Source organism: Wasmannia auropunctata, unplaced genomic scaffold, assembly GCF_000956235.1.
Source record: "Wasmannia auropunctata unplaced genomic scaffold, wasmannia.A_1.0 LD336090.1, whole genome shotgun sequence".
NCBI lineage: Eukaryota > Metazoa > Arthropoda > Insecta > Hymenoptera > Formicidae > Wasmannia > Wasmannia auropunctata.
Window position 1 is genome coordinate 492,724 of NW_012026800.1, and position 22,084 is coordinate 514,807.

Sequence of the window (22,084 nt, forward strand, 5' to 3'; positions counted from 1 at the left end):
AAAAAAGACTAATATAATTATAAATAATTAAATTTATAATCAAGTCAATATTTTATGATGCTAAAAATAAGTTAATAAATCTACTACAGTAAAACTGACAGAAAATAACATAAAGATAATACATGTTGCCGAAAACTTTCACAGAGGATTACCTAATTAAATTGCGATTTGGAGGGAACATAAATTTCTCTGCTTCTCGGGTACGCCCGTTTTACGCGGGAAGACTCATGTTCGGATTTAAGATCCAATCGAAAAATCTGGCATACAAAAATATACTCTGTAAAATCTAACAGATCTCTTTACAGCTACGGGACGCTTGGCAAGCAAACGGAACAGGGCTATGGACGTAACGTTAAAATGTCTCGGCGTCGTCACAGTCGCGCGTGTCGTGCCCGAACATCTCACAGTTCTCGCAGTACGGCCTCTCCACGGATTGCTTCTTCTTCGGGGTTTTCACCGCTCGCTCGGTAGTCTCCGTGAAATCCTGGGCCTGCCGGGGACAGTCCTCCGTCTCGTGCAGATCGAACTGATCGCAAATATCACAGAACATACGGGGTGCCGCCGTTCGCTTGTCCAGCGTGCTTCGGGAGTAGTCCTCGGCCTCGTTCGCGGGGACCCCCATCTCGAGGACCTCGATCTTGCACAGCAAATTCTCGTTCTTCCGTTGCATGTCGACTATCACGGAGTTCAAGAAGTCTATCTGGCTCTTCGCGGTGTCGTTCTCCTCTTGCAGCTTCGCAACGTCGATGTCCCTCGGCACGATGTGCTGTTGTTTCGTGTCGCCGTCGTAAGAGTTCTTCAGATTTTCGTGCGATAGCTTCAACTGATTCGTCGCCTCCAGCCATTTCGCGGTGACCTGCTTATTCTCTTTCTCCAGCCGACTCAGCTCGTCCAGAAGTCGCGTCTCCTCCACCTTGGCGACGTTCAGCCTCTCCTGCAGGTTTTGCACGTTCTTGCTCACCTCTTTCTCGTTGGTCTCCATGGTTCTCGCCAGATCGGCCGACTTCGTTTCCTGTTCTCGTAACTGCTTCTCGAGCGCATTCACCGTGTGCTGCAGCTCGTGGATTCGCTTGTTCGCGCCGCTCAACTCATTCTGCTTCAACTTGATCTCTTCGTTTCGCGACTGCTGTTCCGCCTTGACTCTCTCCACTTGCGCATCTTCCAAAACTTTCACCTGCTCCTTTAATTTACTAATAACAGCTTCCTTATCGTCTAAATCGATTTTGTGCTTGTCCGCAACATCATGCGATAATCGCAACTTGGTCTCTAACTCTTCATTTCGCTTATTCATGTCGTCAATCATCTTCTGCTTAGCTGCAACTTCGCATTCCAAGGAATTCCGTAGTTTCAGCATTTCTTCCTCCTTGGAAGACTCTGATTCCTTTATCTTAACCTCTGCTTCTGTCCGCAGCTTCTCTCTTTTGTCTAACTCCTCGTGCAAATTCGATAACTGAGTCTCCAGTGACTTCACTGAGTTCTCCAAAACAGTCTTGGTCTCGGACAATTCACTTATTTTACTTTGTTTCTGCGTGATCGCCTCTTGTGCATTTTTCAATTCATTACTATTACGAATATGCTCCTCTTTCATGGAAGAGACTGTAGCATTCAATTCGGCTAACTGAGCCTGCGATTTGTCTGCCGCCGCTCTCGCTTTAGATATTTCGTCCATCTTATCTTTAATTGTTTCTTCGGCATCCTTCAATTTGGTCTTAAACTCTTCTACCGTACTAGACATAGTATTTAAAGACGTCGTTAGAGTCTTATCGGCAGTCGCTTTATCGTTAACTAAGGCATCGTGCACTCTCCGTAATTCCGAAAATCTATTTTCCACATCCTGAAGCTTCGACTCCTTCTCCCGGAGCACACTCTCCAGCTTCGACGTTTTGTCCGACTCGGATTTCAACTTCTCCGTCAATTCCTCGATCGACCAAAGATTCGCGCTTTGATCGGCCTCCAGTTTGCTCTTGCACTTTTGCAAATTATTTATTTCATCGCGCGAAGTCGACAATTCGGCCGACAAATCCGTAATTTTTTTCTGCATCAAGGAAGACTCTTCTTGGCGAGAATTTCGCAAGGTCTCGCACTTCCCGCGAAGATTAACGATTTCTTCATCCTTCCTCGTCAATTGCTGCGTAAGGTTGATGACTTCGTCAGACTTTTCCACCAAATTCTTCTTTGCGCGTTCACCTTCTTCAACCTTCGCCGACAATTCGCTCTTTTCCTGTTCGTATCCGCGTATCTTCTCCGCATAATCTGCATTCGATTTTTTAGTCTCGTCCATCTGCGACTGCAAATTCGATTTCTCCGAACGCAGTTGCTCGACTAACGTCACGTTCTTATTTAATTCCGTCTCGGTATTGGACAGTTTTCCCTCCGTTTGCTTCAGCGTGGTCTCCGTTTGAAAAATCTTCTCGCGAGCTTCGTCCAATTCCTTCTCCTTTCTTCGCAAGTCCTCGTTGTACCTCGACAGCTGTTCCGACGAATCGGCGGAAGTGCTAATCGCGCTCGCTATATCGGACTCCTGTAATGAAATTTCATTAATCCAATGAATTAGTATAGGTAATTTAATTAATTATTCTACTAACCAATTTTTCCTTCTGCAACGAGAGTTGCGATACTTTCTCCTCCGCCCTCGCGACTTGCTGATTCAACTTCTGCACGTTCGACTCGAATACGCGAAGTTCGCTCTCCAAATTCGTTGTCGTTTGCTCGGATAATGTGAGGGCGTCTTGCAATTCTAGTAGATTCAAAACAAACCAATTTAACGTTTTACATTAATAATTAATTAAAATTAAAACAAAATTTAATTATTATATATATTTAATTTAAATTAATAATTAATATGTAATTAATTTTACTAACTTAAACTGAGAACTGTGAGTAAAAACTTCAAATCAATTCCCCGTTTTATTTTACCTGAAGTCTTCTCGAGAAGATGTTTGATCTCTTCATCTTTGCTCGCTATAATCGCCTTCAAATCGGCGACGTCTTTATCCAACTTAACGAGCATTAGGGCTTTTTGCGCAACGTCCGCGTTTATCTGATCAATATACTTGACTTTGTCATTAATTTGGGCCTCGAAGCGTTTGGTTATCTCTTCTATTTGAGCCATAGTGGCACTTCGCAATTCTGTGAGCTCCTTGTCCTTCACTTTCAGTTCCTCGCTCAGTTTGTTTAACCGCGCGGCGGACTCCTCCTCCGAAGCGATTAAGCTAACTAGATCTTGCTCCTGGATTGATCACGTAACGTGAAAATAACGATGCGAATGCTACATTCGTGCGAAATAAAAAAAAAGAATATTTACCAGCTTCTGCTTCTCGTGAATAATCTTGATATTGTCATCACTCTTGGACCTGTAGTCTTGAATTTGTTTTGACAACACGCTGTTGCTGTCCTCAGCTAATTTAAGCCTCGTACTTAGTTCTGTAAAATACATGCGATAAAATCAATCAGACTTCGCCTTGCTGCAAATCGCAATTTAATTTTTTTATTATTACATAAAATTTTTATATGAGAACTAAAAATTATTTGCGTAATAAATTGAATGTTATCAAAAATATTTGATAAAAATACTATTTCCGTTGAATGCCAATCGACGTACTTTACACAAATGCATAAACGATAGAAGACTAAATTTCTCAATTATCCATTTTTTTTTTTTACTTTTATTTCTATGAAACAAACCTTCCAATTTTCGTAGAGCGTTAATCAATTCTTCGTCTTTCTTCTTGCAAAGTTCTCGCTCAGCGGCCAATTCGGCCAGCAGTCTCTCTGTCTCGGATATCTTTTCACCAAGCTGCTGCGAGAACTCCTCGATTCTCGTGTCTTTCACTCGCAACTGTTGCTCAAAAGACTCCGAAAGTTCACGGATACGGTTAACATTCTCGGTCTTCAAGCCCTCTAGAATCGCATTCTGCTGCTCTAACAGCTTCTTGGACTCGTTCTCCAATTCCTCGGTCTTCGCTTTGATCAATCGATCTCTCTCCTCGATCATCTGCCGATACTCCGACAGCAGCGAGTCCTTCTCACTTGCGCTTTCTTTCTTCATCGTTTCGATCGTCTCCTTCGATTTTCGGAGCTCCTCGCTCAACACACTCGCATTTCTCTCAAACTCCTGCTTCATATTCTCTATTAACGTCTCTTTGTCCTGCAAGTTTTCTTTGACGGCCCCCAGTTCTTTCTCCAGGAGGCTTTGAGACTCCCTGTGCGTCGTGCTCTCCTGTTGCGTCTTGCTCAGCACAAGCTCCAGTTCCCGGATACGCTCCACGCATTCGCCCACCAGACTCGATTTCTCCTGCACCTCCTTCTCCAGACTGGTCTTAATCTCCTCCAAGCTCTGATTACGGCTCTCCAGATCTAAAATTCCGCCTCAGGATAAAGGGGGAGAGCGAAAAGTGATCATTGGCAAAAAAAAAAAATAGACACAGATCTCAAATCTAGGAGATTTAGGATCTGATCGCGCATAAATCTAAGTGTCGCGTGGTCGCGGATATACCTTGAAGCTGAGAGTTTTGCGAGTTCGTCGCGCAACTGATCTCGTTACGCAGCCGCGACAATTCCTCTTCGGCCTCGAAGAGTTTGATGCTGTCGCGTTCCGTCTGTACGACGCGCTCCCGTCGCTCCTCCGCGAGTTTATCCTCGAGCTCTTTGATCCTGCTTTCATTTACAGTATTTATGACCTAGTGTGATAAGGGCAGCTGTTTAGTCTCTAGAGAGAGAGATACGAGATCACACAATAAATCCGCTTCGGGTATTAACACATACAATTGTTTCCCCAATTACGAAAAATATAAAACAACGGTTGACAGTTTCCATTTTTTTTAAAGATGTTATTCAACTTAAGTTTCAAGAATCTAACTTTAAAGTTTTCATAATTAATTAAAATTATCTATTGGAGAAAATTAAATTCGTATAATTTTCTTACAATATAACACACAAAAATAAAACACAAGTCATATAAAACCAGATGTGATTTGACTATAAAAGTTTAAATTCGAAATATTACGTAAATTCGTTTAAACAAAACGATGAAAAAGAAAACAGACACTGGTTTAAATTTCTAGTAAAATTATTAAAATGAAGCTATTAATACCCGAAAGCGTATATTGATAAGTAAAAAGCACAACATGGATATACAAAGCACAGTGATTGTTGAATGAATATTTCATCGGATGGAGAAAAGAAAAAGAAAGAAGTAAATCAAGAATTTTTACGCGTATGTGCTCAATTCGCAAGAAACATATTATTCAAAATTTTGACATTCGTGCATACAAACAAAAACCACAAACAATTGAAGAAGAGTAATTAAGTAATATAAATAACTTCAGAATACAAAAAAAAGCGATTAATTAAATTAATACAATGCGAATAAAACGAATAAATAAAAATTAATAAATTAAATAAATTAATAATCAAACGTGTTAACAAATAAATAAGTACATCACGCCTACAATATTATTTTGTACATTTTTATGCATACAAAGCGTGTGTAATTTGTGAAGCTCATTATACTCCACAACAGCAAAGCGTGACCAAGTTATAATCATCGTTAATCCATATTTCCATGTAAAATTAAAATCGCGAAAAACGAAACTACTCATAAACGTGATAACAGTTTGTACAATTTCAAAGTTTCAAGTTCAAAGGCTCGGCAAGGAATTATCGCGCGCGATTCCATCTTTCAAATTGGCGTGCGATTAACAAGCAAGCGTCTACGACATCACAATGTGTAATTTAGTTTTGTTAGTATGACCGGCGCAAAGTTAACCAGCGATAGCAGTTTTCTTAGCGTTTCTTTTTTTTTATTGCGCGTTCCAGCCAAATCTCTGATAAAACTGCGACGAAATGCAAAATGACATGGCTAGAGTGATGATTAGGCAAGCGGTGCCGAAATACTGCGTCAATCCTTCCACGGGCCCGAAGCATCGGATACTCACACTTTGCTCAGATCTCTCTTTCTGAAAATAAATGATAAGTTTGCCGGATTAACAGAAAAACTGAATGCGTTCTCCTCACTTCCTAAAAAATATCAGATTTTCTTTTTTTTCTTTCCCTTAAGAATTGTTTAAGTAAAAATTCAACAGGGTTTGTAACCAGTAATTAATTTTTTTTGTGTTAAAATTTCTATTTTCATCAAGCGATAATTTTTGACGTGGATATCGATCTAATTATTATAAATCACAATTAATATATATCAGTTTTAAAAGAAAATTCGAAACGGGATATTTTTGCACGAAATATTCTGCCGCTAAAAGTTACCAGGCTAATTTCCCCGAGCTGCCAAGTCGATGTAGCTATAAGCACGTGTCGTAACGTAATATCACCCGCCACCGTTATCCCGCGTGCGTACCGAATTTGCGCATTTTACGACGAAAGCGTGTACAATATTTGGTTTCGAGTAATAACAGAGAGATACCATCCAAAGTCTCCTAGTATTACGAATGAGATACGTATGATAATTATTATGTAGAACGAAAGCATATACTTTAAACAAAGAGTAATATAACAGAAATTCAAACGTTATTCATCTAAAATATCGCACGAAATTCCTTACTCATACCGGGTCTGTCTTTGTAAGAAAAAAAAAATGTCACTGCAATATCATTTTTTGAAAATATCTTGCGTGTGTAATAATATTAATATCAAAGTATACGATACGTAGACAAAATGATAGCATGAGTGAACATACTTACTCGGGATATTCCGAATATGTATTTTCTCCTATTTTTAATGAGGTATTCAACATTTGTCATGTTTGAGATAAATGGTCATATGCTCGAATTGTATATAAAAATCGGTACTGAACGTAGACGTGCACGCGCGTACCTGTATGTCGTCTTTATTCACGGATTCTTCCTCGAAACGAAACAGAAGATCCTCGCACTTCCGTTTCTCATCTTCCAACTGCACCGCCAACGCACTCTTCTCGTCGAGGAGCTTGGCGACGGTGAGCTCCGCCTCGCTGACCGTCTGCTGCATCTGCTCGCGATACTGAACATCGTCAATAATAAAAATGCCGAGAAAAAAAAGAAAGAGACGGGAGATGGAGGTTTTTCGAAACTGGGACAAAAACTTCAGTAAATAAACGTAAAGATTGCATTCGGTTTGTCGCATTGATGAAGCGAGATATTTCGACTCGTTGACGTTGATACTAGAGCTAGTGATTTGCTTCGAAGGCTTCAATATTCAAACTTCGAAGTTTCAAAGATTCGAAGCTTCAGCATTAAAATCTTCGAATTCTTTCGAAGCTTCGAAGTTTCGAAGTTTCGAAAAATACATGTGCAAATGATAAATTTATTCAGAAAATTTACAATTATTGTAAATAAAATGAATTAATATATACCTATATATATACCTATATATATACACAATTATTTTTTAAAAAAATTAGAAAATATAACCTGAAATATTATATACAAATTATTAATTAAACTTGATACATGTGTAAATAAGGAAAGATAATGATCGATAAAACAATCTAAATAAGAAAATTCAAATTTTTAATGTATTTTTCAAAATTTCGAAGCTTCAAAGACACTTTAAACTTCTAAAGGTCAAAGTTAACGTGTTCGAATTCTTTCGAAGCTTCGAATATTCGAAAGTAACAGCCCTAGTTGATATGTTGCGCGAACTCTGCGAGAAGAGCGTGAAAAATGGACGCGATACTTCGCAATGTTCGGATGGATTTGTCCCCGTTTGAAAGTCCATCCATCGCCGCGAATTTGACATCGATTTGCGAGTATCTACCTTCTCATATTCTTGCTTGATCGAAAGCGCCGATTGTTCCGCTTGATCAGCTTGATTTGCCGCCTTGGTGACTCTTTCGCGTTCCAAGTCCCGCTCCTTGCGCAGGAGCTCGATCTCCTGCTGCTTCTCCTTCAAAACCTCCTAAAAGTAGTACGAGTCGGGCTCTAACTTATTGTCGTGGCGAATTATACGTGGGGAATTTTAGGACGAGAAGGAAATTTTAGAAAAGGAAAATCGTGTGTCACCGCAATATTAGCGCGCAATAAAGTAGAATATCAATCATAATTTCATGTTCAATAATATTACTGTGATTTGGCGGTAAAATAGCCTATGTACATTGTCCACGGCAAAGTTATCGCAAGAAAGAGACGCATGGCTAAAATAATTTATTATTCTCTTTCTTTACATTTTTGTAAAAGCTATGTCGAGCGAAGAACAAAGCTAGACGCTTATCTGTCTGCGTCTATACAAATTATTACAAACTGACAAAGCAGAGTTGCGACAAGCACTATAATTAATTCTTACACACCGATGTCCTTGTAAAATTTTTGCAAAAGCCGTGGAATATGGAATAAAAGAACGGTGATAAATAATTGAAACAATTCTGCTGCATCGCATAAGTTTTTACAAAGTATATACGAGAGCAAAATAAATTGACAGTCCTACGCGCTCACACGTAGCTCTCTACTCGAGTTGAATGTTAAGCACCAATAAGAACGCGAGATGAAGTGATCGCCGATTGAAAATTCTCCGCTCGATCGTTTACTCGCGTTGCATTCCGCATTATGCAACAGCTTTGCCAAGATCGCGCAATCATCGAATTTATGCAACGGGCTTTTTAAACCGAGACGCGAGACAACCACGGACGACGTACAACGTTCTGGATCGGATTGCAATTAGCAATACAAATCAACCATCAATATGTACTTTTGATCGCGATTATCCGAGCGGCGAGGTTTGATTAATCGGCTCGGTGATGCTGGTCGTCGTTTCTCTCGCCAACGCAGATATCGATCTATGTTCAATTATGCCGCGGGAGATCGTTAAGGAACGAATTAATCGGGTAGAGTTGAGATAATCGCGCGCGCGAAGGAATAAACGATCGAAATAAACGCAATAAACGGCAATATGTTAATTGTCGTGCGGATAGAACGTACATAGGAGAGAGAGAGAGAGAGAGAGAGAGAGAAATACTTACCTAGAAGCCGAAGGACATTTACAAAGGAAGGGAGTATACGTGGGATTTTATTAATATTATATACAGAGCTATATATATTATAACAATCGACGATGCGACGAGCAATAACAATAAATTAACGGTAAATAATAAATAAATAAAATCGCAGTTAACGGCAACCGTTAACGGCAATCATGACCGTGCCTCGCTAATCGGCTAAACATCTCGCTAATTATCCTAATTAACGTACATTCGCGTCGCAACGCGCTTGTTAATCTACATCTACACACATCTGTCTCTATACGAGGATGTACGTACTAATTGGGATCGGTCGAAGGGAGAGAATCGCGGCCGCAGGATCGCTTATTGACAATCGCTTTTATAATTGGCGAGGATAATTGATTAAAATTAATCGGGAGCAATATCAGAGTTACGGTCTCACCTGCAATGAACTTCGTGCAGGTGTCGACGTGCGCATGCCAGGCCTCTGGATTAGCGGGACGTAACGGAAACACAAGAGAAAACAAAAAAAAATAATAAAGATATAAGATCGTGCAATCTTTCAATCTTAAATAACAATCAATGCACCAGTCACAAAATCACGCGCGCTAAAGTACAAGTTTCGATTAAGAGAGGTCAGTGTTAAAGAGAGAAAAAACAGGTTGCCTAAAAAGCGGCGGACAATGGCTACAATTTACAAACTGCGGGATCAACCCTTAAGTAACTCCGCGGGAGAAGAATTCGGATCGCGAAGGATTCGTTGCAAGAAGACACTTAGGTCCACAAATCGCAAGAGAAATCTTCAGATATGTCGAATTAGAATAAAAAAGTAAAAACCAAACGGAAACTTAAATTTCAATTTAAAAAGCTTCATGCACAAACACGAGATTGAACATTGCGAGATAGGACAGTTTCTAAGGTCCACACTCTAACTACCTATAAATATGAACTACCATAAATGTATGAAATCATTCGAACGCTTCTCAAAATTCTCGCGCATGTTGCGATTTTTCGCAAGCGCAGTCGTTTGCAGTTTCTTAAATCCAATAAATAAAAAAAATAACTTCATCACACCGAATCCTCCGTTTGAAAATAACATCCTTCGTGCCATCGACTTTCCATTAAAAAAAAAAATCACAGTCGAAGTCAAGCTCCTCGCGATTTCTCGTAGAAGAAGACTTAAGGGTCAATTGCCCAGCACCAACAAGAGAGAATAACAAGAACAACAACAACAATAAAGTTCTACAGCTAGATAAGGGAGGACGGAGCAACTACGTTGCAGCGTTGGCGGCGGGCTGCGAGACAGCTGCGCATCCTGTCGCATTCCCTCATTCCGGCATGGTGAATCTTACCCTCGCCGTGGTGCTCGCCGTGCACGTTCTCGCGCTCACGCTGACGACGCTCGACGCGAGGCTGGAGGCGAGCGACTCGCGCGAGCCGCTCCTCTTCTGGAGGCTGGCATTGAGAGCGGCGCCGCTCGGCTTGTGCACCACGCATATGGACGGCCTCTTGTTGGACGGCGACCTGCTGATCTTGTGCACGGGCGCAAACAGGCCGTACTTTGGGGCGCACTCGAAATATCTGGATCAATGGGTGGGTTAGTTCCGCGGGATCTCAAGGACGCGCGAGTCGCGAATGTATAAAGGGGGAGATTGTGCGCCTCGCAACGCATCCCGAAACACGTTTCGCGTGTTATTGGTCGAGCATTAAGCCGCGGGGAGCAGTGAGTTAAACGGGAAAACTTTGAAGATTCTGGAGATTATTGGGGACATCAGAAATACAAATTCCCCTTTGTCTTACGAAAATTACGAAAAATTAAAAATTAAAATCTTCTTTAGCAGTATTTCGAGACTCTAACGTCAAACAATGCATAAATCGATTCTGACACTTGATCGTAAACTTCAAGGATCTTTTAGATTTTAAATAATTCCGGCTGAAGGATTAAATTCATTAATGATACTGCTTAAAGAAATGCGATATGAACTCTGAGAAGAGGGGAATTTTTAACAAGCATGTAATATTTAAACGGAGTAATACACTCCTGTAATGTGAACGGCTCAAAAGTTTTTCCGGGAACGATTGAGAGCTTCACAGGATTGCTTTAAATGATCGATGCAAGTTTGATGATAATCTTTCTTTTCCTTCTTTTTTCTTTCTCTCTTGCATCAAGGTGCTACGGAGATTCAACGAGGAAGATGCACACCTTTTATCATTAACGGAGCCGTCATTCTTGCCGAGCGGCTCGTCCAGCTCGACGCCGCACCATTCGCCCCCAGCGAACTCCGTGGAGCCCTGATATCTGAGCACACCGGTTTTGCTGCCCTGGCTCGACGACACTATCACCCGCTCACCTATCCTCAGCTCGCCCCTCGGCGTGGTGGACGACAGGCTTGTCGTCGATGTATCTGCATTCACAGTTTTCAGCGATGCGCGATCATTATTACATACCACCATTCACACCGATTACCGGAACCAACGAGCGAGAATTGGGTCTACTCTATTAAAATGAAACTGTAACTACGTTTCTGATGGTCAAAAATTATATCCTTCTTCCTCTTTCGTCAAGTATCTACTATTAAAGCTAAACCTATATATAATCCATGTTACTACAAGTACATTTTTTCCTCGCCCTTCCCCCCCCCCCCATGTGTTTATTATACTTCTTTCCTTCTTTATTATCTTCCTTTAATATCTTCTTATTTTATCGTTATTATAATATATACTTTATACTTCCTTATTTCTTTATACTACTTAATCTTATTTTATTATTTTATTTTATTTTATTATTATTTATACTTCCTTATTTCATTTAGTTAAATCTTATGACTTTCTACAGGATAAAAATGTTAAAGTATTCCTTTTTATTGTACATGAAGAAAAATCTGCTTCTCTATAGTCTATAAAGAGAAACCTATAATCTATAAAGAGATAAAGAGGACAAATCATTTCCTACGGATATGTCAATTTATTCGGTGTATCTTCAATTGATAAACTTATTACTCTCGAGATTAGGAATAACTTCCTTTACTGTCTCTAAAAATATTAAATTTCTCTGTTGCTTTTATAAATAAATACGAACGTCTGTAGACAACGTTTGTTCGATATATCTTCTACTGATAAAAAAGCGCGTTACTCGCGAAATTAAATTATTATTATCAAAATTAAATTAAGTCTTAAATTACGTCACATCTCACACTGCATGCTGGCGAAACTAAATTATTTCCGTGCTACGTGCTGACTGAAAAGCTGAATTATTTTTTCTTTACATGGAATCGTGTTTACTTTCCACATTAAAGAGCGTTTCTTCAAGCACTATCGCATTGCCATAATTAAAATAATGCAAAGTAATTAAGAAAATAATTTGTGCTCATCAAGCCTCTAGGTACACACATAGCATCAACTACAATTAACTCTTTCACCTCACTTTTTCCATTATTTAATTTCGTCAAATGGTATATAATACTGATGTAATAAGTATATCATATCTAATCTCTTTAATAAAGTATTTCTTATCGCGATTATCATCCGGAGAAACATTCTCAGTAAAAGCTTTCAAATGTTACACGAAATTATATAAATCCAATGATAAATATAATCTACTTTAAAAAAGAATATATATCCTGCTTTAAAAAAAATCAATTAGAATGAAATTATTTCATTCTAATTATTTCATATTTAGCTATTTTCTATCGTTAGATATTCTCTTGCAGCGAGGGAGGCGAAAGGGCTAAGAAAAACTAAATGAAATCTGTAGACGGCACGGCGTTTGGCGTGTGCGTTCGGGTGCAGCTCTAATTAGAAGTCTATGGACGTGGCGAGTATCTCTTGTAGCGATCCTTACTCAATGACGACGACATGGATTTGCTGAGGAAGCCGCCCCTGCTGCTGTCGGGCGGCGTCATCGGCGACATGATAGCGCTCGTCTGATGATCGCTCAACGGCAACCTGGTGAGTCTGGTGAGCCTCGAGAAGATCCCTCTCTTCGTCTCGCATTGGAAGTATCGGCTACCCGCCACTGAACCGTCGTTCTTCCCTGCAGTTCAACGTTCTGAATCTGAGGTTCATCCTCATTCCTTCTCCAACTTTTTATCTCTCTCGTCTTTGTCGGTCAAAAAAACTTTCCTTCTCTCATTCGCGATATTAAGAGGACTTTTTGTGTTAATGAGACATCAGTTACAGTACAATTTGAATAATCTTGGCAATTAATTCGAGGAAAATTCATCACAAATGTTCTTAAGTTCGAGAAGTTTCGATTCGCATTCGAAGTCCTCGAAATTGATTCTTGATCTTAAAAATTCATTGACTAGGATCGTTGGCGGTGGTCCTTACCGATGGGCTCGTCCAAGACGACTCCTGCCCAGTCCCCAGGAGCGAATTTGGTCTCGCCGATATAAGCGATCGTGCCCGGTTTCGTGCCGCCAACCCATACTCGGTCCCCAATCTTAAAGCTGTCTGTGTCTTCGGTTAGGACGACGCTGGTGTCTACGCGAGATCGAAGAGAATTCTCTTTGAAATACATCGGCAACGCTAAGTTGAACGAATTCGACTTCAAATTTTCAGAAATAAAAAAATAAAATAAAAAACAAATCCCAGAACGCCGATTTAACAGCTTCTTTTAAAATATCTAAAATTATTTGCTAAATTACAAGAACCGTCTACTCTAAACCTGATTGAAGGTTCGAAGAATATTTAACTCCGGAACACAGATATCCTTAATACTACATCAAAATACGTATTACATTTACGAATTCGAATAAACGTGCAAATATTTTATTGTTACATTACGCATGCATATATAAAATATATGTAAAATACGATAAATATAATTATCTGATTAAAATAATATAAATATGATCTAACGCAAAGCAAAAGCGCCGTTAATATGAATACATGAATATAACGAACACTGTTACAATAATATTTACAAACTTACAGCTGTGCTAACGAAAGTTCATACGTATCCCTTATCATGGAGAGCTGTTTAATTCGAAATCATTTTCGTGTTTTACTAAAATCTAGTTCTGGAATACACATTGGTTTGCGTAACGTTTAAGTACATTTTAATTAAAAAATCTAAAACACTTTAAATCTCGAACATAAATAACAACTAATGGTTCGTACTAATTTCAAGTGTTATTAGTTCTGCAAAATTAGGTTTCCCGAAAAATCAGCTGTTTCTTGCGAACAGCTTTGCGAATCTTCGAATATTATATAGGCTTCAAGAAAAACTTAATTGAATGCGACTTACCTGCCCCTCTTCGCAAGCCAGCCTCGTTTATTTGACGGCCGTGCGATTCCCAAAGAGGCTCCATCTGATCTGCCGTTGTCATGCAAAATAACGTAAATCATAGCAAAAAAACGAAAAAAGGGGGAAGGGAAAATGGAGCGTACCTCAGTATGAAAAACGCTTTGCTTTGCCACAGCCGAGAGGTGGCATCATTTAATTAAAATTTCATCCAATCAGTTTAATTGGCAATTATCGCGTTAATGATAATTTGTGTATTACAAATCACTACGATTCAATGCAATTATAACAGCAAAATAACACTAGCCTACATAACAAGCTAATAAATTTCAACAATAATTAGACATTAAAATTAATATTAACTAATTTCAAATTAGTATGAATATAAATATGTCTAAATTAGTATTAGTAAATATGTCTTAATTAGTATTAAATATAATACAATTAATATACCTCTGATATTTATGATTTCGATCTAATAATTCAATGATTTTACACATACATCTCTATTTTATTTTAAATATTTGGTATAATATTTTTCAAGGCCAATTTGCGCGCCGATAATAAATTTGGGGACATCGGTGATGACATCGGTGCGAGGTTGCAAAGTTGATTATACAATGTGCTAAGTTAATTACTAATTATTATAAAGCGACGTTAAAGAGGAACGACGCGAAAGAGAGAGATATATATATATATATATATATGAGATTCGACGTGCATCGGATTGGGGCTCGGTCCTGTAATTGCCGTTGCAGATAATCGACATCGGAAGTCGATCACAATCGACTCAAGACAGAGAGTTATGTAAACGAATCGTTAATAGCAAGCCTGGGTGTGTCCAGATGACGCCGATAAGATCTGGCGATTTCTAGTGCAACGTGCAGTCATGCGAAATATTTTTTGAATGGCACGATCGTTTAATCGTATTGCGTTCCTTTAATAAATTAGAAAGAAAAGAAACGCCTTTCGGGTCTCAATATTCGTGATAAATTTATTTCGCTTTTATATTTCAGCTGTTCATGTTATATAAATAAGAATAATCCGTATTTTGAGAAAATATTCAATAGAACTTTTATAATTCACAAAACTCATTCATAAATTCCTTCTCCGACTTCCGCATCTATCTGTTCTCGTTTCACGGTTTGCATAAGAGTATTAGTATTTTTTTTTTTTAGCGACAAAGCTCATCGTTCACCTCGCCGATGTCCACGCGGCGAGGAAAAAAACTCCGCAAAAGGAGTCGCCGGTATGTCCGGGTATCGCGGCGATTCGCGATTTAATTAATTATACTTATGGAAAAGCGCGTGGGCGCGTGCCTTGTCGTAGTAGGTCGGTCGCGTGGGCCGGAGCCTCTGTTCGACGAGATGAAATCGCGATTACGCTGCCGCCGCCACCGCCGCCGTCGCCGTCGAGAGAGGCGTTATGTATCTCGGCGATTTTATCGCCTTGCAATCTGCATTTAATGCGCCTTTTTATACGCACGTCGTGTCGCTCTCAATGACGCGCGAACGGCCGTCCGTGCGATCGGCCGATCGACGACGATGCCCCGATCTCGAAACGTCAGATTTAAAAGATGCAATCAAGCGGAGGCGTTTGAGTCTTCATTTTGATCTCGCGATCTCATTAAAATGTTACGTCAAAATTTTTTAATAAAAAAATTGAAATTGAAATTAAAAACAAAAACAATTTAAAAGATAATACGAATACAAATGCTGAAAGAAGATAATAAAAAAAAGAGAAGGTGAATCTTGAGCTTCAATTAAACTAGAACGAGAAACTTCACCCTAAATTTTACGAAAAAAAAAAAAAAACCGTTTTTCTGGTATTAAAATTCAATCCGTTCGTCTCGCGAAATGCGATGCTGCGTACGATAATCTATGCGAAACCTTGCGCGATGACAGTGTATGATTATTAGAGCCATACGCGACGTGCACGATGATGTCCGATGACAGAATACACTGTGCTTTTTAATTCGAGCGTGTTGAGCCGTGGTTAATACACCAACGTGATCTGACGCGTATAATCGTGGCGCCGCTATTCGTTCGCGAGTGTCTGCGAATTTATGCATCTTACATGATTAATGGCTCTTACATCAATTCTTACACACATATCTTGCATTATATTCTTCTTTTACATCATCACTAATTAATTACGTGAATTTCATTTAATGAATATAATTGTTTTAAAAGTAACAGATCTCAAAATCTCCCGCAAACTCATCAACTCACAACTAGATTCTTATAATACACTGTTAAATATTATAGAAACAGCTGTAACTCCTTGAATAACATTTCGTTATTTTCAACTTCCATGTGTGTCGAAATATATTATTTTAACACAAGAGATATGGTTAAAGAAACAATCATATCTAATCAACTCATTTTTGTGATTAAATTGCATATATTAACTATGCGTTTAATAAAACATAAACTTTGAGTCAAATTTAATACATTTCTCAAGTTCAATTGTTTAACTCCATTGTTTTAAATTAAAATTAAACTAACGACATATTAAGATAATTTATAGAAATAACTAAAAATAACTCAAATTGAGTATAATTTGACACTATATGAATTTAACAGTATATATATATATATATATATATATATATATGTATAAAGATAATGTTATTTTTACAATATAGGCATGCTGGAAATTTCATAAAAATTCTTACAACATTCTTTTATAACGTCGAAGAAAGTCGTAAACATTGCAGTCATGTAACGTATCAAAATCATTTAGTTTTATATGAAAAAAATTATCTTTGAAAATTTCAGTGAAAAATTTTGGATAAAATAAAAACGAAAATGTTCGATAGTCTAAATCGAATTTTTAACGGATATCGTCAAATTGTTTTATCTCATTGATTATCCACGTTTCGCGAGGTTAATAGGGTGTCAAGTACCCCCGATCATTCGATACGACACGGCTGTAAAAATGGCTACAGAGGTTGCCCGTTGGATACACGGGCACTTTGATCCCTCATGCGTAACAACAACGTAAACAAGGTTAATAGCTGAGCAGAGAGGTGTTATAGCTGTTACATGTAATTCATCTCGCGTTTATAACGAGATCGTGACGTGGCGAATGTGATTAAGCGCTGCAGTAGTAAACGCTATAATATGCCGATAATTATAGCTATTAGCGATGTTTTTATCCGCCCGACTGCGAGAACATTGTAGAGGTGAACTAATAAGTAAAACTGAAACTAATTGGAAAAAAATATAATTGTGTACTCTATAATCTATACATTCACGGATATAGAACAAGTAAAATGCGACGCACTCGAGCTAACGCGTTACGTTACGTGCTACCATTCGTCGGAGACACCAAACGTATGTACACGTTTGCCCACGGTTTTTCATATTTACCGAAGCCTAATAGCGGACTTTCGTCAGGCCGCGGAATTCGAATGGACGGCCTTAAAACCGGCTTTGAATCGGCGTCCTCCGTATAATGTATGTACAAACCGGCAAACGGCAAAGCGGCCCGAAACGAACGTAGTCCCGCACGCGCGCTCATAAACCGTTTATCTCTCCATATTTAGCTGATGGTGTCGCACAGTTACCGCAGAACACCATGCCGGCGACGATTGCGTCAGAGGCGTCAGAGCAGGGGAGGCGCCACCGCGCAGAAAACCTTTACCTTTCAGTTTACCTTCGCGGTTAATTGAGTCCTTGTCGAAAAGAGAAAAATCAGCTAATCGGACGCGAGCGACTGGAAAATCGGTAACGCTCTATACCGCAAACCGCGCAATCGACAGAGTATTCAATTATTATAATTTTTAATGACTGGACTGTAGTCCAAAAATATCATTATAATCAAGAAGTACTATTGTTTTTCTGTTTCAATATATCGTTAATATTACGCAGACATCTCTCATTATAATTATATTTGAAAAATTTACATTCTTTCTACGAATTATTCTAAAAATACAGCTGACAATCCGTTTAAGTTATCCAAACCAGTTTTCTCCGTTAATTTACATGCTTCATTAATTTGCCGAATTTTAGAAAATTCATGTAATTTTAATTTTTCGACATTCGAGGCGCTTCTTTTTAATTAAAAAAAATTTTTTTTAGTATAAATATTGGCGATTCCTTGCGACAGCGTGAAACGAAAAGCGGAGGCCTTGAGACATCCGATCGAATTGCGAAACTGAAGACGATCGACTCGAGGATCTTGCGCGCAAGAATCAAAAAAGCGGGAAGGAAAAGGGAGCAAGAAAAAATAAAAATAAAAATCGGAGAAAAAAGAAGGACTCGGGGAGGGAAGACGAAACCCGGCCGGGATGAAGTCGCGGGCGCGAGATAAACACACCGATGGCTTGCATAATCGCAATGCGTCAGCCGACGACGTGCGATTGTGCAGCGAAGGCAATTCAATGGCGTTGCACCAATAAGGCAAGATACATGCCCTGGATGCGGCCAGTGGTGATCGCGAAAACGCACCTCGCCCGTTATGCATCGCCGAGAGGCGCGCCGGGATCTGCGCGGCAGAAAAATAAAGCGACACAAAAATCTGTTCTCCGCAGTGTCTTATATATTCGCTTGCGTACTGCGCAGAATAAAATTGTTATACAAAGGGGAAATCTGTGAGAGAAGAAAGAAGGAAAAGGAATGGATAAAGTAATAACGAAGAAAATAAGAAAAATTCGAACTTTAAAAGAGAAGAAGAATAATGAAGAGAAAATGAGAATTCAGATTTTAAGGGAAAATAAAGTAAATGAGAACGGTAAACTAAAAATTAAAATTGTGAATAAATAGAAATTTACGACGTGAGGAAAAATCGATTAATCACATGATCGAAGAAAAGATTATTTATTAATTAAAGTTAAAAGTTAGTATAAGAATAATGTTACAACATAAATTTTCACGGCGATAAATTTTCTATAAATTATTAATTATAATAATTATTAACAAGCGTTTATGTGTGTGTGTGTTATATATTTTATTTTCATTTAACATGCGATGGTGAATATTAAACATTTATAAGTTAACTAAAATGTTAAACATAAAATATTACGCCTATTACGTTGAGATCGCTGTTCTTGAGAAATTTGCTTTAATTTCCAAATATTATCTGCTAATTAGTTTCTGCGACGGACGACGTTCTTGATCGCTCCGCAGTTACTTTTACTTTTCGAAAAGCAGCTTATCATTTAAAAAACGTCCCAAGCGTAAAAAAAAAATACGGATCACTCTCGATTAATCGCGATAAGTCAAGTCGATCGGCATTCGCAAATGAAGGACAGCGACATTTAAACCGCAACAATCAATTAAGTTGAATTAAATGGCATTATAAAATGAAGTAACAAAATTTAAAATAATTTAAATGAATTAAATCAAGTAACTGATTACCGAACAGTTCGCTCCGAAGGGTCTTCGACGTCAGTCAGACTCACCGACAATTTACTCTTTCGGCGCAAAGCAGAGAAATATTTCTTTCTATCTGTTCTTCTTTTATAAGGAGAAAAGCAAGCACTACTCGCGACAAGGCTCACTCACCATTAATCCCCGAGAATTTCTTGTGTGAAAAATATTTACCAGTTTCTCCTTCTCTCTCTTTTCCACTCTTTCTCTCTTTCTCGCAAGGGATGCGTCGCCGCGAACGGTCGAGGAACGACTCGCGCGAGCAACTCGCGAGCGGACCCTCGCGCGTTCACGCTCGTCCACGACCGACCGACGTGACGTGGGCGTGCACGGTGTTCCCGATGTGCCGGCACGAATTAACGAAGACACTCGCTATACATATCCTAATCGTAATAACGTTCGTAATACAATGTAAAGGTCCATCTACAATGAGAGTAGTAAATCATAAGCCGTATAAGAAACTGACCAATTACAGTCGAATATGAGAAGAATAATTGACTGTGATTGATTAATTTCTTACGAATTACTACTCTCATTGTAGATTGATCTTAAGTGTCGGTCCACAGTAAGGATTTTAACCCCTAAGCAGTAAGAAATAGACCAATCGTAGTCGAATATGAGGAAAATAATTGATTGCAATTGGCCAATATCCTACGGTGTAAGGCTTGAAAGCCTTATCGTGGACCGACACTAATACTCTCGTCAAAACATACTCTACATAAAGACTTTTATAGCACGAGTAAATTAGCATTACGATAAGAAAGATGAACGTTGATGGCGTAAATAAAGGTTTACTTGTCGCTTCATTTATCACCTAAATTATCTATTAATTTCCTGTACCTATTACAATTCCTGCGTACGAGACGAATGACAATGGATCTCTCTTTCGTGTGTAATAAAGTAACCACGGATTGAAGATACTTCTGGCAAGACTCCGCCTATCTATCGGCATTCGTATATGAATTATAAACGAAATTAAAAGGAACTTAAAAATTTCTGAGACATTATTATTATTATTGTTCTATACAGGTAAGAGAGAGTATTTAAATATTATAAATAGCAAGTATACACATTTATTAATGTAGATACACGATCTATTTTTTCTATCTAACACAGGGTATGTACTTCACTTTATGTCTCTATCAATATCAGATATCTATAAATATCATATTTGGTACAAAAATGGATAACAAGTACAACATACGAGTGAAAGATAACGATATAAAAATATCTACGCATGCAATAAAAAGGAACGGCGCACAACTTTGTCAAAGACTCACTGGTCGTTGGTCTCATCGGAGAGGGTGGGATCGCTGGTCTGGGAGGCATGGTGGAGCAAGGTCGGCCTATCTTCGACGGCGGTCTCAGTCCTGATGGTTTTGGCTCCGTCATGCTTATATTCACTGTTACACTGCACTGCAACAAAAATATTATGCATCGTTAGTAAAAAAAAAAGTATATGTAAAAAAAGGCAAAAATACCAAAAGAGAAATACCAATTTGATAAGCATAGAGATATATGAAAGAAAAAATAACATAAAGAGAACTCTGGAGTATAAAATAAATTTCTTTTATTTGCATTTCGTTGGCATTTTTACAACTACGTTTTGAACTAAGATAAGTGAAGAACGTTAATTGCTACAGCTGGTCTTCAAGTTGGAATGAAATCGAACTCAGATAAGCGTGATGAAAAGAAAAATTTGAAGAAATTCGATTAAATTAAATTCTTGCAAAATTTAAAGCTTCACAAAAATAGCCAATTCAAAAATTTACAATTTCGCTAATCGGAACCGTGTCGTCGTGGCTCAATTTCTCATGTTCTCTCGGGCGAGATCGCGAGAGTCGCGCGAGCGAACGCGAAAGCGAGTGCTCGCGAGTGATGCATTTATAGTACTCGCGAATACGCGAGTATCAGCGTGTACTCGCAAACGCAACTGTCAGATCGGCGAGCGCGTCGCGCACGACAACACGCGCGGGCAACGACGGGGCAAGGAGCGAAAGAGCGACTCCAGAGTCCAGACTCCAATTTGGACGAGTTAACCTCAAAAGCGCGCGACGGGTTCGCACCCGCGGAACACGAGAATACGCGGTCTCACCTGAGCGACAAATGCTGTCCGGGATAATCCGCAGGATCGACAGCTAACGCATTTTACGCGCGACAATCGCGAGGATCGCAGTAAACGAGCGCGAACGTAAGATTCCGTCGTCCGACCGCACCTGCGGAATTTGACAACTATCGCAAGTGTCGCAAAAGTCGCAACCGTCCGTCGCGAGTACTCAGACCCGCCAACGCGTTGGCGCGATGTGTCCCTAGGTAAGTCCGAGTCCACCGAAAGTCCCCAACGTCGTCATCATACGTTTGTTTATCATAAATATCATAATATTTGACAGAGTTGGATAAGTTAATTTTTTTTTTAAACTAAATTAAGTTAAAGTTAATGACTTACAAAATTAATTTAGTTAAGTTAAAAGTTCCATGAACGAAAAACTAACTCATTTAAAACTTGCGTTAAGATTTAATTAACTAATTAAAGTTAAACTG

At 38.9% G+C, this 22,084-nt stretch overlaps 1 protein-coding gene across 8 annotated transcripts; it reads right to left on the bottom strand.

Annotated features, from left to right (window-relative positions):
* Window positions 1-21,851, bottom strand: LOC105447827 (restin homolog). 8 transcript variants are annotated; one of them, XM_011686039.1, is made up of 17 exons: window positions 21,639-21,851; window positions 20,824-20,959; window positions 14,172-14,240; window positions 13,253-13,405; window positions 12,765-12,956; window positions 11,127-11,328; window positions 10,276-10,504; window positions 9,366-9,410; window positions 7,747-7,887; window positions 6,826-6,978; window positions 5,937-5,957; window positions 4,496-4,679; window positions 3,685-4,368; window positions 3,305-3,423; window positions 2,917-3,229; window positions 2,586-2,737; window positions 1-2,521 (listed from the first exon to the last, which is right to left on the bottom strand). In XM_011686039.1, exons 2-17 carry the CDS (start codon window positions 20,933-20,935, stop codon window positions 353-355), a joined length of 4,938 nt encoding a protein of 1,645 aa, XP_011684341.1. In that variant the 5' UTR covers window positions 20,936-20,959; window positions 21,639-21,851; the 3' UTR covers window positions 1-352. The 8 variants fall into 8 exon arrangements, with proteins under 8 accessions (XP_011684341.1, XP_011684340.1, XP_011684338.1 ...); XM_011686038.1 differs by having other exon boundaries at window positions 3,685-4,356; window positions 6,826-6,990; window positions 21,639-21,829; XM_011686036.1 differs by having other exon boundaries at window positions 6,826-6,990; window positions 21,639-21,829.
* Window positions 21,852-22,084: the final 233 nt, after the last annotated feature.

Bases quoted from the DNA above. Each gene is read 5' to 3' on its own strand.
- LOC105447827 (XM_011686036.1), bottom strand. From the start codon at position 20,935: ATGACGGAGCCAAAACCATCAGGACTGAGACCGCCGTCGAAGATAGGC. The intron at 10,505-11,126 runs GTGTGCATCTTC...CCATTGATCCAG, and splicing joins GGCTCCGTTAATGATAAAAG to ATATTTCGAGTGCGCCCCAA. The intron at 4,369-4,495 runs GTATATCCGCGA...CTTTATCCTGAG, and splicing joins GCAAAACTCTCAGCTTCAAG to GCGGAATTTTAGATCTGGAG.